General features: G+C 37.0%; 1 protein-coding gene across 1 annotated transcript in view; it reads left to right on the top strand.

Moving 5' to 3' along the window:
• Nucleotides 1–20000, top strand: part of phlpp2 (PH domain and leucine rich repeat protein phosphatase 2) — a 53337-nt gene that overhangs the window by 7858 nt on the left and 25479 nt on the right. The window contains exons 3-5 of the mRNA XM_043244608.1: nt 1540–1673; nt 17452–17642; nt 19742–19867. Of these exons, the coding sequence (XP_043100543.1) occupies nt 1540–1673; nt 17452–17642; nt 19742–19867 (451 nt within the window). The remainder of the gene's footprint in view (nt 1–1539; nt 1674–17451; nt 17643–19741; nt 19868–20000) is intronic.

Genomic DNA, 20000 nt, shown 5'->3' with positions numbered 1-20000 from the left:
TGAAGGTGTAGTGCGGCCGACCCCTGCTCCACTTCAACACGAGGACTCCTGACAGGTCTGCCTGCGAGCATGTGATCGGAGCAGCTGCCAGGCTGTGGGTCACGGATTGCAGCGTTCGCCGGCCTATCTGCTTCAGAGCGCCGCGAGGATCCGTTAACAGGATTACAGCGGTGGAATGAGATGACGATTTAATCAGGGAGAGAAAGGCGGCGGCGCTGCTGCGCGAGGCGGACGATTATGAGGCCGGACAGTTTTAATAAAAAGCAGGATGCCTTCACGTCACGAACAGATGATGGAGTCAGATCAACAGACTGATTATTTGCTTTGTTTAAAGGGAAAATTGTCAGACGTCATGAGCTCGGTGTGCTTTTGCTTTCAGCGCTTTTAATGAATGTTGAGCGATTGAGTTGGACGAGACGTGATCCCTGTGGATTGGGATATATTATCTGTCTGGCGTGCTGGGAAAACACCCAACTCTGAGGGAGAGGCACTGCTGGAGGATGTTAGGACAGAGTCTGATCTTAAATCGAAACACCTGTGTGTTGTCATGCTTGTTCAGAGCTGGGATACTCGCGCTGGGTCGCCTATAGGCCCACATTTTCATCCCCCAGTACCAGTCTGAATAACTGTTATTGGAAAAACTCCTGTTTTATGCCTTAAAGTTAACTTGCATGCAGTTCTACTGTTTTCTTCACTGTTTGTAATTTCACCAAAAATTTCACTCTATTTTAGGGAAATTGGGTAAAACTAATAATTAACTTTTTGTTTGTTTGTAAATACGTTATGGGGGCCAAATGCCACAAGTAAAGTAATGCCAGTAAATTTTGACCTTGAAGGGACATTTTTTTGGGCTTATAAGTACATTGCAAGGGCACATTTAGTACTTTTTAAGTGCATTTCACAAGGATTGGTAGCTGAAATTGAATTATTTATTTGGAAGTGTTTGTTTATTTGATGTCATTTACTTCCCTGATTGCTCAGTGTTTGCCCCAGTCAGTCAAAAAAATAATACAAATACACAGATTTTGGAAGTGAGCATCATCATGTTGTACTCATTTGGCAAACACGTGGCAACAAGTAAGGAATAGTTCACGCAAAAATGTTAATTTGCTAAAGATGTACTCTCCCTCAGGCCATCTAAAATGTAAATAAATTTTTTTTTTCCATCAGGTTTGGAGATATGTAATATTACATCAGCTGCTCAGCAATGGGTGCTCTGCAGTGAATGGGTGCCGTCAGAACGATGGATTTGTTTCTTACAAACATGCAGGCTTTCTCTTCACAAGACATTAACTGACGGACTTGAGTGGTGTGGGTTACTTGTAGATTAGCGTTGTGCATTTATCAGCAGTTTGGACTCTCATTCTGACGGCACCCATTGGGTGGACAAGTGATAAATTGCTACATTTCTCCAAATCTGTTCTACGTCTTGGCCTGAGACATTCCTTTGCGTATGCCGTCAGTTTCTGAAGTGCGTTTGTGATTTGTTTATGATTTAGAGCGCTCTCAGCTCTGACTCCGGTCTCCTTCTGCTTGTAGGAGGCTGGACCCCTCCGAGCGTCCTCTTCAGATGGTCTATGACTACCTGACGGCTATGGGCTACGAAGACCCGCTCCGCGTCCAGCAGGAAGCCGCCAACTCAGACCTCAGCTGCATGATCCGCTTCTACAGTGGTGAGTCGTGGGAGACCGCTTTCTGCTCTATTTATTTTTTATTTTTTTGGCATTCGCTCCGGAGGGAAGCGCAAGCAGCATTTCTGCAACAGGGTGTAGTCAAATACTACGGGTGCAAATCTGTGGGGTTTTTTTGTGTGTGTACAACGCCTTGTTCCCTGTTCTCTCTTTGGCCTGACAGCTGTGGAATGAATAATGGGTTTTTTCTCGAGTCAGGCATCAGTGTGTGTCAACATCAGTGTTGAGGGGATTGTGTCTGGTTCTAGCTCTTTCTCTTCAGTCACACAAAGGATGCCAATTAAGCTTTTGTTCCAGCATCCATCATGTACGAACCTCTTCCTGATGATGTGATTGGCTGTTTGGGATTGGGAAGGGAAGCATCGGCAAAATGTGTTTTTCCTCTGGCAGTACCGCGACGCAGTTGTTTCAGAATGATAACGAGATATTACCTTAGTATCGTATCTAGATGACCATATACTGTTGCAATTTACTATTACATGTCTCTCATACACACACACACACACACACACACACACACACACACGTGTGAGTCAGAGAAGTATAAAAGGAAGGCAAGTTCTTAGACATACCAACGAATATATAAATAATATATATAAATATATATAATAGACATTTATATTTGCGTTGAATGGGAGAAATTGCTGCTGAAAATGCTGTCTAAATATGAAATGATTTTTTAAAAATTGGGTTTACATTGAAGTACTAAAATGACTAAGCAATAATGATTAAATTAGTAAGTAGAAATCTATATTAAAAATACAAACACCTTTCCTTGAAACAGTTTGGAAAAGTACTCTTTGTATTCATGGTAATTTTGATATGTTTTTGAGAGCAATTGTGTACTTTTTTTTTTTTTTTTGTAATTATTGACTCATAATGGAAAAATTTATATCTTTTATTATTATTATTATTATTATTTATATTTTTTTAGAATTGCCTTGTTATAAATTGGGTTATGATGCATGTAGGAGTCTTACTGAACATGGCAGACAATTATAAGGGTCTACAGAGTCCTCTCTATCATGTCATTTCCTGTTTCTTGTTTCCTGTGGCTTTAATGTGATGTTCACTATGCATTGAATGGTGAATGAGTAAGCTAGTGGTTTTGGTCGCAGCTTCTGCATAAATGTGTACGTTCTAAAGCAACGTCTGAGGCCTGATGCCTTCAGATCAGTTTTTATATGAATGGACTTGATCACGTGCAGCATCTTCCACGGTTTCATCATAAATTTAAATATTGAGCAGTGTGAACATACCCAGACATATCTATGGACCAGAATATCTCTGGTTAAGTAAAACTATTAAAAATTGTTTAGTAATTCGGTAGTAGTTCGGTTTAGTAGTTCGATTTTTAAAGCTTGCACAATGAAACCTTTTTAATAAATAATAATTTTAATGTTACCTAACTAACTGAAATGTTGAAATAATAAATGAATGAAAAAAGCACATATCATTATTTAAATTAAATGGAAAATGAAAAATAAAATTGTAAAAAATCTAACTTTTAAAGGGGTAGTTCACCCAAAAATAAAAATGAACACAGTTGCTGGTTAAATATTTTTTTTTACCCCATATATAACCTGTTTGGTTACCAACATTCCAAATATCATCTTTTGTTTTCAGTAAAAGAAACTCAAAAAGGATTGAAACATCTTGAGGAAGATAATTAAAATTTTTAAGTGAGCTATCGCTTTAATAAATGATTCCAATAATGTTTTGTGTGTGTATATGTAATCTAATATAATACAGTGCATGCATATAAGCTGATAATGTGCAATTCCGATCCGAAATTACATTTCATAAATTATTATTTTTTGCTTATTAAGGACTAGACAATGGAAAATACTTGACTTATACAATCAAAAAGGCTGCGTATGAGGAGTCATATTAGCAAAAACAATGCATCGCCTCTTTCTTTATTTCAGGGGCGTACACATCCAGCGTCTTTTAAGGTGCCCCGAACCACGAAACTTTCAGTTACCAAAACTCCGAACTTGCACATGAATGCAATAATCAAATGTTCAACAAAATAGCTAGCTTGCGATCGCTAGCCTCTCCGAAATGGCCTGCCCTATCTTTAAGCAGTAAGCGCTGGATTATTACATAATGGAAAGCTTTTACGAACTGCAGTAAAATTCCCCAGCGTGTGAACGCGTCCTCCACACCGTCCTTCCCGATTGCATTTGAGCAGCTGCCGTTAGATGCAGACCATCTCTGGGCTCGAGTAACCCACGGCTCCCCTCGGTCCGGGGCAGTGAGTAAATGCCCATCTGTCAGGGCCGCAGGGGAACGGAGACGCGCCATTCCTCATCCTCGGGTCCTGTCAGGGCCGTGGCGGTGAAGTACAGTCCCGCACGTCGGTCTGATATATGGCCACGGAGACTAAACGGATGACCCGCATCCTCCTCATTTGTACACCGTGACTGCGGGGACAGGTGAGACTTAGCGGAATAGAGTGCTGTGTGTTCGCTGTCCTAAAACCGTCCCAACGTCTCCGAGGTGAGGAAGGCGATCGATATCGTACAGTTTGGTTGCGGTGCTTCATCACAATGCTGCATTGATCTACCGGAGTCGGCTATTGATTTTCAGTTGTTTTTATTTTACATCGCAAGGCTTTATAGTTACTTGGGTATCACGAAACGCGCAGCTTTTGTAATAGAGATGATGAGGCAGCGGTCGAGAATAAATCAAACTCTGTTTGTGATGATGATCATGTCAGCAAACCATCGGGTGCTGAATGCATTGGTGTTATTACTTAATGATATTTAAGGCCCTGTAAACAGATTTAAGGCTCAGGTGGGCATTTTCTGGGTTTGATCTGGTACGATATGTACTGCAGTGTTATCTGTAGCTGACACAAAATATTAATAAAAAAAACATGCAGTGACCCAGGGAAGACTGACAGGATGCGAGCAAATGTTTGAATCATTTCGATTAAAAAATACTTAATTTCTTTAAAATGTACTTGAGTGTGATTGGCTTAAATGTGCACTTGTAGTGAACTTCAAAAACTATATTTTTAGGTACTATAAGGTTAATGAAACAAAAAAAAATTGTACTTAGTAAAGCTTTCGTACACTTTCATGATTGTTTCTTAACTTTTAGATGCACAAAAATGTTATTCAGTATTAAGTTTTAAACTTGATTTACAATTACTTAATTACAATGTAATTATGAAAGCAGTTTAAATGGATAGTACACCCAAATACCAATTACTCGCTCGCCCTCATGCTGCTCCAAACACGTGAGACTTTTGTTCATCTTCGGAAAAAATTTTAAGATATTTTGGATGAAATCTGACAGCAAGGGTCGTGAATCTTTTAAAGTCCAGAAAGGTACCAATAACATCAAAACATTCCATGGGGACTTCATTGGGACTTCATTGAGCTTCAACACACGTTCATGAGGTTGCTACGACATATGCGTCTTAGTCTGCTAGCATGCATGCATGCATCCTGGTATGTTAAAAACGGACAAAATTTAAAAGCTTGAAAATATAAAAATTGAACCTGCTCTGTCTTGTCTGTTGGTGCTTGCTACAATAATGATTGGTCAGATCGCCTGTCAATCAAACTCCTAGTAAAGCCGAAATCCTGCCTACGTTCCAAAAGCCATTTCACTCGAATATACGTCACAATAAAGAAGAAAAGGAAAAAAGATTTTCATGTCGATTTATAAAGGAATAGTTCACCTTTGACTTCCATAATATGGGAAAAACACCAAGTCAGTAGGGATCAGCAACTGTTTGGTGACCAACGTTCTATAAAAACATCATCTTGTGTGTTCATCAGAAAAAATACATTCATACAGGTTTGTAATAATAGCGCAAATACAACTGAAGCAGCCATTGTGTTAAATGTGATTTGCATCTTGTTCTGGACCAGAATAAAATAGCAAGTGAACAGAGCTGCAGTCTGGGCGAAACCTTTTGCGTCTCTGTTGCTTTTATGACCGCAAATCTCATCTTTTTAAGAATTTATTACAGTGTTGTCGATAACTTTTAATGTATGCTAGGAGCTATTATGATTTCCTCTAATGCACCAGCTTTCGTGATTTATTTTAAATAATATAGTGATGTGTTATATATGCATGCATCTTTTGGAGTGTGTGTGTGTGTGTGTGTGCTCAAACACATTCATATCCCCGTTGAACCAACGTGAGAGTGCCACAAGACAAATGTGAGTTAATAGTCGCGTAAAGCGTTTCTTTCCTGATCACGTCACATCCTATCTTTTGATGTTGTAAAATGATTTGCTGTAGATGATGTCATCCATTTTAAAGCTATGCCTCTTTATCTAGAGGATATCTGATTTCAGGAACGCCGTTTGATGGCTTGTTAAAGGAAGGGTTGAGTGTCTGCTGTGTTCCGCGCACTTTCGGACTCCATTTTGCCGAGATAGATCAAGGAAGAAAGAGAAAAGAGAGATCGCTGTCCTCACAGCGAGTTCAGGCCGGTGGCTTAGATGCTGGCCAGAGACTGTGAGATTTGGCCGCTCGTTTTGTTAACTTGTGGGAAAAATACTCGTCTAGAGTCAGAGCCAGCTCAGAGTGTGTGAAGTGCTACGGACAAACACTTAAGTGGACTTAAGTAAGAGACGCCGTGTCTCTGATAATCTGGACAAAAGTTGCTCAAAATAAAGCTTGACAAAGGGTTTCTCACAGCAGCGCAATAGAAGAAACGTTTCGGGTTCCAGAAGGAATGAACAAGGTCTTTTTCAGCTTGAACGTTAACGAATTCGCATCAACGTGTATAATTTGATCACTATGAAAACATGCTTAAACGCATCTATCCGTGGATGAGTAAGATCTTTATGCAAATTAGCCACTAATTTGCCGAAATGTTAAATAGTCATGAATTGTCGTGTGTTGAAATAGCAATCTCCTTGTTTTAATCTCCATTTTTAAAGACGACGTCGGAATAAATATTCACTTTTTTTTTTTTTTTTTTTTGCATTCAGTTTCTGGCGCGTCTGGCAGCTAGCATCTGTTAAAAAATAAATAAAAAAACATGCAGCCAGTTTGTTATAAACTGTCTGTTTCGGTTTAAAGCTTGTTGCCATAGACAGTTGGCTATTTGTATAAGACGGCATCAGAGCCATATACAAATATGCGTCCCGTCCATTAATCGCAATGAGCTTTCTTACTTTTGATGAAAAAGTCTCAGATTTCAAGTTCTGTCAGTTTTCATAAACATCAAACAGTACATGTGGTTTTGATGCTTTTCAAAGCGTTGTAGTGCCTCGATTCAATAATTTCCTTCTCTTTACAAGTTATGGTGCAAAATAAACATTAATTGTATGAATAAACAGAAGGTATGTTGAAAGATAAAGTTTAGCTTACTTAAATTATCATCTCATCGTGTGTTAATGGTTACATTTTCCTCACAAAAGCCATTTCTAAAAACTCTTGGATAAAGGTGTTTTGGCCAAAAATCTTGTTTTGCCTGTTAATGATGCCAAAATGCATGTTTGAATAAATCTGCTCTGGAATACGTTGTGACAGACGCGTTTATAAATATATTTGTATATAGCATGCATATTCGCGCTCTGCAAAAACAAATCATTAAAAAAGTATGATCCGTAAGTCATGGTATGGTTTTACATAAAATCAGATAAGTTGAGAAATCAAGTTGAAATTACTTTATATAATTATGTTGACTATATTTAAAATTTAGTTGCTGCCTTAATCTGTGAAAAAATGTTTCTAAACGAGGTCAACGTGATATAAATGTGTAGGTTGCTAATTTTAACCTTTTAATATTAGAATTGTACCAACTGGTGTGCGTTTTTGTTTTTGTTTTTTTTTTTCAAAACTTCAGAATTAATTCGTATCGTATTGATTTAAACGTTGAGCGTTTGAATCTGAATTGAATCGAATTATTATAAACCTTACCCAGCCCTTGTTCGTTATATCACATGCTAGCTTTTCATTCTTACTGCTCCACTGAATGAACGTAAAATTACTTAAAATCAATCTCTCAAACGATACTTTTGACCTTTTTAAAATGCCGTATTGTTCCGCACAGATGTTCTTAAAATTCTTCCGAACAGCTTATTTATAGAGCGTTTGATTACAGTATATTTTTCCTGGTCTAAACGCATTAGCCAGTTTCCTCTCCCTGTTTTAAGAAATCCTGCTGTGGTCATGGAACAATCTGAGGGAGTAAACATCTCTACATGCTGACTCAAGAGACACTGAAGGCAAAAACAGGCCCTGAGGTCTGGACTGGTCCTGCATGCTCGGGTGTTTCTGTGCAGGCGATACTGTATTTTTTATTTTTTTTTTGCTCTACAGTCAGTCCCTCTTGTAATGGAATCCACTGACTGTTGCTGTGGCTTCTGCAAAAAATAAATCATCTGCGGTGCTGGATTTAGCCGCTAATGAGGTATTGATCTCAACTTTTCAGGGGGAAGTAGATGGAGAAACCGTGCGCTGAGACCTGTCTGGAGGACATGCAGACGTATTCATTGTTTCGCTGAATTAAACGTCTTGACATTTGCTTGAAATGGTATTTCCGGTGAATAAAATACTGCAACTGCCTGCACGGTTCCGATCTGTGAAATCGAGAGAGCTGGATGGGAATCTGAAAACGTTTGGCGAGGTGACAAGAACTGGAGAGTAATTATATTCCAATTACAGATGTGAGACTCTGTTTGTCATCTCAATAATATCCTCTGTGAAGGCATGTCATCTGCATATGGGAATCTTATAGATTTTTTTTAATGTGTCTTCATAGGCAAGAGGAGATATTTGCACATAACAGTTCCCATAATACTCGTACTTTCATGCGTTCCTTCAGTAGTTCTGTGGTACTGTTATATTTTTTATAGTGGTATTGCAACATAATACTTTAATTTGACATCCAATATATCACTTAGCATTATTATTACTACTACTATTAAAGTGGCCATTATTAGAATGATTTGCTTTTAAAATAAAATCAGGGTGAGAAAAAGTTTATTTGATTTATAGTATTTGTTCATATTTTGAATGAGCTTCTTATATACGTTCATTTTTTTCAATTTTTACTGTAGCTTAATTGTATGTGAAAAAAAACTCTTATAGTGCCGTTAAACGAATCACGATTAATCGCATACAAAATCATTTTTTAGTTTGCATTGTGTGCTGTTTGTGTATTTTTATTGTGTGTGTTTGTGTGTGTGTGTATAAACACATACAGTATATATTTTTCACATTTACTTGTTTTTATGTCTATATTTTTATTCATATCATTTATAAGTAATGATATTTCCTACATAGACAGACATTACGCGTTTTTCTTAAATGCATGCATGTATGTGCAAAATATATACGGTACACACATGCAAACGAAAGCTTATTTTGGATTTCTAGTTTATAGATGGATAATAGCTCATAGTTAACGATACCAAAAAAAATATTCTTGCATTGGTTTGATGTTGGTTTAATTGGAGGACACTTTCTGTTTTTTAACGTCATGGTTGCTGTTTTATTAAAGCAAAATGGAAACCTTTCAGAGTAAAGTGCGTGTACCGCATATTACTATATTCATCATATTTTTTTTCCTATTCTGTGTGTGCGGAAACCTATTATGATACTATATTAATGCACTTTTTGTGGTCTGATGAGTGATCTGTGGCAAATCAAAGAGGGCGTATAACTCATTTGGCAAAAAAAAAAAAAAAAAACGCTTATTAATAATGTAGCAGTTTCCTTTTTGTCATAAAGATCAGCCTTGCAGTGAATTAATCCGTTTAAATTTAACGCATCTGCAGGAAATAGGAAGTAACAGCAGCACCTACTATAGTGTTAGCATATGTGCTTTTAACTTGAGATGCAATGGTATGGCTGCTAGCGTTTGTCACATTAGATGCGTGCATTGCATCATAGCTTTCATTAGCTGGACAATTCATAAAAAGTGTCCCGTTATTCATAACTAGAGTGGTCATGGGGGTCTATACATGCGTGCCGCCGGCCTTCATATGCAAGATCACTGTGCCTTTTTACTTAAACGGGATCGCTGTTCATTTTCCTCTCTGTCCGGACGAAGAAGCCTCACGAAGTCCGGCACTTGTGTTCCAGTATGTTTATTATTAGTGAGGCTTCACGCTGAGTCCTGAGTAAACCTGTACTTCCGTCTATACTGGTCTCTCTGTGAGCCGGCTCGGTCCATGCTATGTTATATGGGTTAAACAAGCGCACCTATTTATCTTTGCTCTATACGGGGGATGTTATTTCTGAGCTCCGCAGGAGTCTGATCATTTCAAGACTTTGTTCTTTAATGGAGGCCAAACTCTTTGAAGCCGGTCCATGCTGAACCTCAATGAAGAAAGTTGTTTTTTGGAGGGGGTTGATATATATATATATATATATATATATATATATATTTTTTTTTTTGCTTGATTTAAAGGGTTAGAATACATAAAGCACCATTTTTGAGGTGATAACACATATAATGGAAGACGATATATTGCATGTATTATTTTTCATTTTAAGGTGTAATTTGTCGGAATGTGTCAGATTTGCTCTAGAGATTAACATGTTGTTCATGAGATGAATATAATATAATTAAAGCTACAACTAAAGCATTTTTGTTATTCGAAATTGAGTAATACTTTACTGAAATAAAAGAAATGCATTTACTTTAGCTATAGTTGTCAAGTCAGCAATTCATGTTATTGCTAGTTGAAGGACTAACAACAGTTTTAGAAAAGAACTAAAATAACTAAATATTACACAAAAACTCAAACTCAAAACTATATTGACATTAATAAAAAATGACTGAAAAGCCTGAATCTTACCTGAATCTCTTAAAATTTAAACTTAACAATAAATCAAAATCAAAATATGAAATTAAAATAACACTGATTTAACACCGTTTGTCTGCAGGTGATTTTTTTTTAATTTTATTTTGTTAAAATTTTTTAAGACATTCAGAAATAATAATGGTTTGAAAGTATAAAGGAGTTGCCACCATTTTATTATGTTTTATTATATTTTAAATAACCACCATTTTTATGCAACAAGCATTTTTTTAAATTATTTTTTATGGTAGAGTTTTTGGATTTATGAACAAGTGAACTGGAACTGTGATCTCACACTGAAAATGCATTTGATCCTCACTTGATGAAAATGTGTTACCATCTGACAGTCTATATAATACAATACAGTGCCCAAACACACAGTTTATATTATGAGTTGTATTGTATTTGTATATTTATAGTTTAGGTCCACATGGTCACTTGACTTAATTTGTACATTCTGTTTATATATATATATATATAAACCTGTTAAGCCACTGCCGCGCTATATGCAAATATAACTTCCCTTACAATACTGACGTTGTGCCGCTCAGAAAAGAGCTGATGCGGCGCAAAAGGCAACCGCTGTTAAACTAAGAAAAAAAGTAATGCAAATAAAACCGATTTGGAGCATGTTTTACAAGAAAATACAATTATTCTACTACAAAATTTCTCATTTTATTTCACTGTCACTTCCAGTTTCTTTGTGAAATTTACTAGCAATTTCTGAGCAAAAATGTGTTGTGTGCGCGCCACTTTTTTTGTTTGTTTGTTTGCACACAGAATCCGAAATTTTCGCCTGTTAAAAAATAAATACGACCTTTTTCCGAAATTCGTATGGGTTTAAATTCTTCTGCGTTTTCGCATCCGTAGCAAGCAGTTTTATTACTTGCTTGATCACTGAAAAGAAAAGAATCCACAGATGAACACTTCACGTTTATTTTGTGTTTTTCTAAAATGATGAAGCAAACGGCATGCACTTTCTGCTAATCTCGGTCTCTGTTAACTTGAGCACGAAACTCTGGGTAACACTTTAACCGCTTTAGACATTCTACAGTAAGTAACTACATTAACTAGCGACCATTATGGTATAAGCAGTCGTTCTGCTTAATATCTTCTATCACTTTTTTTGGTGGGTTCACACCATACTACATACATACTATCAGGAGCTTTGCAAGTATATGTCATCTTATTATACTCTAACTGTAAACCTACCCTAACGGTCTACACTGAGAGTTAGTTGATATGTAGTCGACACTTCGAGTTGCTAGTGTCTATAGTGGACAATCAAAATAAAGTGCAACCAAACTGCATATATTTGCCTTGCAGACATTAAAAATATATCTATAGAGAGTCAATGCCTACTTTATGTGATGTTACGTAATCCGTACGTAACAAGCGCCCAGGAGCATCGCTACTGAAGAGATGACGAGTCTGTGACTCTGAAAACAAATTAATTAAAATGTCTCCTTACTGTTTTTCTCCGACACGTAATCATAATAATTACTTCTGCCTGTGCGCCGCAGAAGGCTTTATCCGCACGCTTGAGCGCTTATTAGGCAAATTAAAGGCTATTACAGCGATTTAAATGGTTTATTAATAAATGTGCGATTAGTCGACTAATGCTTGAAATAAAACACAAGTCGAGGACAAGCCCCAGCAGCAAGGGTTTTGATGGGAAAGAATGACGAAAAAACGATAAATGCGTAGAAATTTCGCACTCGGCGTGCGAGGACCTTAAAAGTTTGCAACATTCAGATGCATTTGCTCCCGGCGAAGCGTCTGAAATGAAGGGTTTGTGGCTCTCTCGCGGCAGGAATGGTATCGGCGTCATCAAGTGTAATATCAGCGGGAGGCTTGAAGGCCAGGGCTGGGATGAATGGGTTTACCGTGGGCTTTTCTAGCGTGGGCGAGCCACATCTTCAGCTGAACACTGACTTCCAGGATCGCCTGATTGGAGGACATTTAGGCGTCCTCCGCTACCGAAGGCTTTCATCTGCTCTCAGACAGGCTCTTCTCCTGCAATTACGGAGGATTCCTGCGTGAGATCGAGCGCTGGCTTGTTTACCACATGGAAAGCGTATCGCGTTGGCCTCTAATGTATCTCGGCGCATTATCGCTCGGTCGCAGTGTTGTTCTATTAGCGGAGCTTCGAGAGGAAAGTGTATTTTGCTTCTGCGGTCTTGCGGCTTGTACAGTTTCAGGCTCTCTGGTCGGTTTTTTTTTCCAGATCGCTCACTATGACGTCAGACAGGGGAGATCACGGAGATTTAGCACGCTAGGATAGACTCATCTTTACAGTCACTCCCATGTGTCATGGGTCATGTGATTTCCAGCACCCCTGGTTGAATGATGGGAATGGAGTCATTACAATTACAATTTGTCAGGTGAAATATGTCCATCCTTACATATCTTTACATAATAATAATGAAGTAAATTCCTCCTGCATATTAAGAAGCACTTGCTGACACCCCTAGTGAGTTGTTATTATTCAGGTCAAATAAAAAAAAAAAGAAGGTAAAAAGCTATTATATTTTAGAAATATAATTTATAATTGATTATTTATTTTAGATTATTTATTAGTTTTATTTATTTACACATTTGTGGATTTTCTATATTATTTTTGGACATTGTCAGTTGTCTTTTTTTCCATATTTGAATATGGAATAATATATCAAAATGCAAAAAAAGATAAAGAGAAACAGTTTATACTTTGCAAACTTCACTGTTTCTCAGAATTGAAAGATTATATCATTCAGTGTTTGCATTGACTTGAAATTGTGAGTTTTTATATATAATATAATATAATATAATATAATATAAAAATCTGAATTTTAAGAGTCACAATTAGTTTTTTTTTAATTTTATTATTTTTTGAAATACAAAAGTGGAAATTTCTTTTCATAGAAATGGCCACTGACTGAAATAAAATGTCTATTTCAACTAATATTATATTTTATTGTAGCTGCAATTTAATTAGTTAAATCCAGTTTAAATCCAAATGAAGCTCATTAATTCAATTGATTTTTAATTTTAGTTTCAGATATCAATAACTCAATCAATCAATAAACGGCTAATTATTTCTTTGATATTTTCTGTAATGCATCCGTTCACGTTTACAGAGATTTACCCTAGAAATAGTAAACTGCCATTTCAGCCTTTACTTTTGTTCCTTCGGTCATTTGTAAGCACGGTTTGCCCACAAAGCTGTTTTTTAAAGTCTGGATTCACCCCAGCCGTGATCAGCAGTCTTTTCTCTTAACACAGAGTATTTGAAGTTAGCACTTTTAGCTGTCTTTCTCCAAGCGGGAAGCTATTCCTGAATGAATCCGTTGTGAGTTGACTCCGTGTCTGTGTTGGACGGGATCTTGCGCCGGTCATCCAGTGTCTTCTCCCACAGGCCGGGCCGGGCCGGGCTGATTGGTCGGTTGGTGTGGTGTGTGTTTTGTGGCGCGTTTCGTTTGGCGTCAGCACTTTGGCATTGCTGTGTGATGAGCTCTCGTGTCTCTGACTCCCATGACTCATTGAGGTGGTCATCCTGCAGAATGAGCAGAGACGTGCGGTCAGATCTCTGCTGACTGGGCAGCCTTTTAATTTTCTTAGATGTTGGATGGAAATAGTTTTTGGTGACGTAGTGCCATTGCACGTGCATGTGTCGGTGTGTGTGAGGACAGTGAGCTGGAAACCCCTTTTTTTTAATTACCTACAAAATATATAATAAGTTCTGTTTTGCTAAAACATTTTTTGGGGATGCAGCAATATTAATACTGATACAATAAGCTGCAAATTAAAGACTATAATTTAGAAGGTTTAAAGCACAATGAAATATTCAGTCAAGATCTAGTGTAAAATTATAAAAGTGTTTTTTTTCTTTTTCCACAATAAGCAAAGAGGAAATTGTAATCAAACATGAAGAGTTTATTTGCAGAAGCAGATAACGGATGTTTTTAACAGTTTTCAAAAATCATCTTAGAAGCTGGATTTGAATTAGGTTAAAAAATACACAATAAATACACAATAAATTCACAATAAAAACATTAGTAAAATAATAAAAGAAACTCAAAATGTAAGGTCTGTTTTTTGCAAATAAACTCTTTAAATAAAAATGCTAAAAGTTGCATATTTTATATTTATGTGCAATTAGAAAAATAAGTAAATAGATAATAAAAAAAAAAAAATATATATATATATATATATATATATATATATATATATATATATATATATATATATATATATATATATATATATATTTATTTATTTATTTTATTTATTTATTTATTTTTTTCATATATATATTCGGGATGCGTAATAAAAAAGGTGATATTTATGCATCACAAAATATTTCTGATATGATTACTTATAATGCGTAAGGAGGTCATGTGACATATTATTATTATTATTATTTGAAGGGTTAAAGCATGTTGAATACCATACCACATACTATTTTCAAAGAAATTAGGAAGTACACGATGCTCAATGTGCAGAGCATGCATTAAACGACCAGTTCCTCCTCTTAAGTGGTTTTTACAGGCGTTCCCACCCAAACTCACGCCAGCGCTCGAGTCAGAAGTCAACATGTCGGAAAACTCAAACAAACAGAACAGTGTTTTGAAAGCAGCGCAGTGTCAAAGCGTTTACACTCTTCAGGAGCTCAGCCTACACTTGCTTTACTTACAGCCGCTTATAAGGCTAGAATAGCTTAACATCAAGAAAATGGCATACTCCACCGGTACATCCAAAAACTGGTGAATCTCTTGCTCAGTTTGGGAAATACTCTTATTGGTTCATAACAAAATGCAAAATGTATGTTGTTTGTAAAGCTCTGAAATTCTCCAGGCTTTGAGCTGATTTACAGTTACAAGCTACTTTGGTTAATGATTGAGCTGTACATGATGCATGACATTACTTTCTGTATCTGCTCCATACTTGCTACTGCCTAAAGAGAGTGTGTGTGTGCGTGTGTGTGTGTGTGTGTGTGTCGTGAGCTGACCAATACATACGACAGGGTTTACTGGCAGCCCTATTCACCCGTTTCCACGTCCCACAGTGAGCTCATACTTCACACTACATATGGACTTCATTAGCACATCAATGTGTGTGTGTGTGTGTGTGTGTGTGTGTGTGTGTGTGTGTGAGATGTAGAGACAGTTGTTCTTTAGGGAGCTCTGTCCTCTCCATACACTAGCACTACTAAATTTCTTCAGACCCTGCAACCAGTGTGCCGTTTTACTATAATTAATACCGTATTAATTAAATTGTATGATGAATATTTAGAATTACCTTTATTTATAAATCATTTCTAGTAATTTATTAATTTCAGTTTAATTTATTTTTTACATTTTTGATTTCAGCTTTATTTTAGTTGCTGAAAATGCTATATAGCTTTAGCGTTGCCTGTATTGTGCATCGGCAACAGGATATGATGTCATACACCAGGGCTGCTAATAAAATATAAATTCAGAAGTCACCAAAATACCACCACCTTCCCTTTCCATAATGAAAAAATGTATTATTTATTTTCCTAAATTAATGGAAAATATTAATTTATTAAAAAACAGCACAATTCAATATACCTGTATATGTGAAGTATGTTTTAATTTTAATATTCTAGGAGACGTAAAGTGAGTGTGATGCTGTCTGTTCTGATGAAAACCGAATATGAAAAATAAAAAGCTTTTTATTGTTTTATTTATATTATTGATTCTTTATTAATATTCGAACAACGCTTTCAGGAGAATCAATGTGGTACGACCTTGGTGCAACCCAAACAGTCTTTGGGTGCAACTAACATGAGAAAGATTTTTTTTTTTTTTCTTGAAATATTATATTATTTGGCCTTTTTACTACAGGTTAAGTCATCAAATATAATGGTATTGCTCACCAAAACATCATTTATAAAATAAAACATTGTACAATGCTTTACAAGTATTTTTCGTTGTTAGTTTGTGTTATATTAACTAATGCAGTTAACTACTTTTAACTAATGTAACCTTATTATAAAGTGTCACCACTATAATTTATACTTGTATATTATGCAAGTATGTATTTAAGATGCAAGTAAATATTTTATCACATTTGACTTTATGGTTACACCTCATGACATCTTTTTAAAAATTAGTTTTATTTTTGCAAATCTATGCAAAACTAACATGAATGCAATGTAAAGTGCTCTATTTTCGCGCACTAATTTTGTACTTAATATACTAAAAATTATTCTTTAATACTACTTAAGATCATCTAAGTGTACTCAACTGTGCTATTTTGAGACACCATGAATATGAACTAAAATCCACTTTTAACATACTATTGTTTTTTAAAATGCATTTAGTTGAGTTGAGTTTACTTGAGTGTGCTATTATGTGAAATATGGTTTGAAGTGTGCTACAAGCGGTAACACCTTTGCATTGTGTGATCAATATCTGTGTGGGAAAAATACACCTGTTTAGTTTGATAAATGATATCTGTACTCTGACGTATGTACATGTGACACGTGTGACCCTGGAGCACAAAACCAGTCATACGGGTCAGTTTTTTTGTTCCATTGAAATGTATACATTTGAATAAATAAGCCGTCCCTTGATGATGTATGGTTTGTAGCATACTTAAGGACAATATTTGGCTGAGATACAGCTATTTGGAAAAACTGAGGGTGCAACAAATATTGAAACAAAAAGCTGTTAAAGTCTTCTGAATGAAGTTTTTAGCAATGCTTATTACTAATTAAAAATCAGGTTTTACAAAATCGTAATTTTCATGGAATATGTTCTTTACGTAATATCCTAATGGTTTTTGGCATAATAAAAAAATAGATAATTTTGATCTATACGATGTATTGTTGGCTATTGCTACAAATTTGCCTTTGCTACTTAAGATTGGTCCAGGGTCACGTACTGTAAGCTGCAGTAGGTTGACTGTTGTGTGTGTGTGTGTGTGTGTGTGTGTGTGTGTGTGTGTGTGTGCGTGTGTTTGCACAGAGAAACCAGTGAACGCAGACCAGCAGGAGCGGACTCTTCTGAAGGGCGTGTTTAGCGTCAGGAAGGGGAAAACGCAGCTCCATAAATGGGCCGAGCGGCAGGTCATCTTGTGTGGGACGAGTCTCATCGTTGCCTCGGTCAAGGACAGCCTAACCGGCAAGATGCACATCCTACCCCTGGTCGGGGGGAAGGTAGGGGTCCCCACGCACACGCACACACACACACACACACACACACACACACACACACACACACACACACACGCACGCCCCGGGCTCCAGGAACAGATAACAGAGAGCAGATGCATCAACACAGCTGTGAACGAATGAGGATGAGGAGGGAAGGGAGGGGGACACGACAATCAGACCTTTCTCTCCAGAGTGTGTTGAAGGAACATTCTGGGTTGTTTTCCACTTCATGTCTCTGGACAGTATGTGTGGCATGCTGTCGATTACCACACACAATGCTTTCAGCTCCGAATCGTTTCAGCTTCAATTTATAGTAATGCACTTCAAGTGGACGTCTAGCGGTGGAGCGCCCCAGAGGGTTTAAAAGCAGAAATGTGCGGGGCGTTTCAGTTTTGTTCTTGTTCGAGCACTTGCATGAATTCTTAAGTTTAAAAGTTGTGATGGAGAAAGGAAATGCACTCGCAGAGAAGCTCAAAAAAGCACTTTATTACATTCAACTGCAATTAGAATGAAATCAAGTTTCAAAGCGTATTAGATTAAAGTTCACTAAAAAAGCTATATTTTTATTCACCCTCAGTTTATACAAGATGGAAATGAGTTTATTTCTCCATCAGGTTGTGAGACATTTACCATTACATTACTTGCTCATCCAGGGGTGCTCTGCAGTGAATGGGTGCCGTCAGAATGAGAGCTGATAAAAACATCACGATAATCCACACCACTCCAGTCCATCTATAAATATCTTGTGAGGAGAAAAGCTGCATGTTTGTAAGAAACGAATCCGTGTTTTCTTAAGCTAGAGAACATGCTAGTTTCGCGAGACCCAAGCTTTGTTTACTGCAAAGGAAAAGCGGTCTCCCCTTGGCTAATCTCGAAACCCTCCGTTTAACTCCAATTGTATTTGTCAGAAAGAATAAAGTTATATACGCTTAGGATGGCTTGAGGGTGAGTAAATCATTCAATCTGGGATGAACCATCCCTTTAAGATGTTTTTAACTTCAAACTTGCTTCAAGCAAGCCAAAAAGATCAAGCACAGATCAAGCATCGTTTATGAAGCCGAAACACTATATTGACAAAAGTATTGGGACCCCACCCCCTTTCTAATGAACAGGTTTGTCAGGATTAAAAAAATAAATATATACAGTTGTACAAATGATGTCAAGTTCAATGCATAATACTGAGCGAAAATTAAGTTTTGAGATATTAATAGTAGGAAATTTACAAAATATATATATACTGTATATGGAACATAATGTATTAATGTATGCTAATGATTTTTGGCGTAAAAGAAAAATATTTTTTGACCCATACAGTGTATTTTTTGTTATTGCTGCAAATACCGTATTACTTAAAGGTGCTGTATGTGGGATTGATACCGAGTGGTTGAACTAGGTATTGCAGTCCAAACTTAAAATATGTCAGACATTTTTGCAACTTTTGCAACATAGGCCCCTCCTACTCAGACTTGATGCACACGCAGGTTGCCAGATTCCCAGTAAGGCCCCTTTTCGTTTGACTGCTTCCATGACTAAAATGAAATGCGTTGTGATTTACACCAACTGGCAACCTGGGCTTCTGAAATACAATTGGGTAAACTGTCAGTGGGCGGGTTTTACAAACCAAAACACGGGGCCGACATTCCCGGGCCGGAACGCACATTTTTAAAAGAGAGTAGACTGTAGCATTGTTTTTCAGATAAACAAGTACGTTCACTTTCTTAAACATTTGTTTTTGGGTTTTTTTTTTAAATATCTATAGTATTTGAATGCTTTAGTAGAGTCAAAAACCTACACACAGCACTTTTTAAGTGCTCCATTTTATGGACTCACATTTTAGTCAAAATCAATGCTTTAACATTAAAACACCTTAATGATGTATTTGTTTCTTGCTTTTCACTTCACAAGAAGTTGATGGACTTGAGTCGTGTGGATTGCTTTGTTCCTTTAAGTATATTTTTGGAAGCGTATGATTTCCGTAATAAAAGTCGACAAACATGCAAGCACGTTGCCTGCTTCCGAGGAAGCACTAACCGTTTTTTTCAAAGCAGGTAGTGTCTCCGTTGCCAACCGCTGACAGGTGAAACCTTGTTTTCTTGGCTCAGGTGGAGGAGGTGAAGCGGAGGCAGCACTGTCTGATGTTCAGCTCGGCCGGACCGCAGGCTCAGACCTACTACGTTAACTTCGACACGCTGGCCGACTACCAGCGCTGGCATCGGCAGGCTTCTAAAGTGAGTGAAGGTGCTTTATCTAATCTAGACGCGCATTAAGATTTCATTAGCGGACCCACAGTGATTCAACAGCCGATCGGCTCTTTCGGTTTTTTCAGTCAAAAAGGCCCTCGCAGACCGTACTTGTTTGTAT

The sequence above is a fragment of the Puntigrus tetrazona genome, chromosome 7 (genome assembly GCF_018831695.1).
Source record: "Puntigrus tetrazona isolate hp1 chromosome 7, ASM1883169v1, whole genome shotgun sequence".
NCBI classification, from domain to species: Eukaryota; Metazoa; Chordata; class Actinopteri; order Cypriniformes; family Cyprinidae; genus Puntigrus; species Puntigrus tetrazona.
Note: the sequence above shows the minus strand (reverse complement) of the source record. Positions and strands in the feature narration are given on the sequence as shown.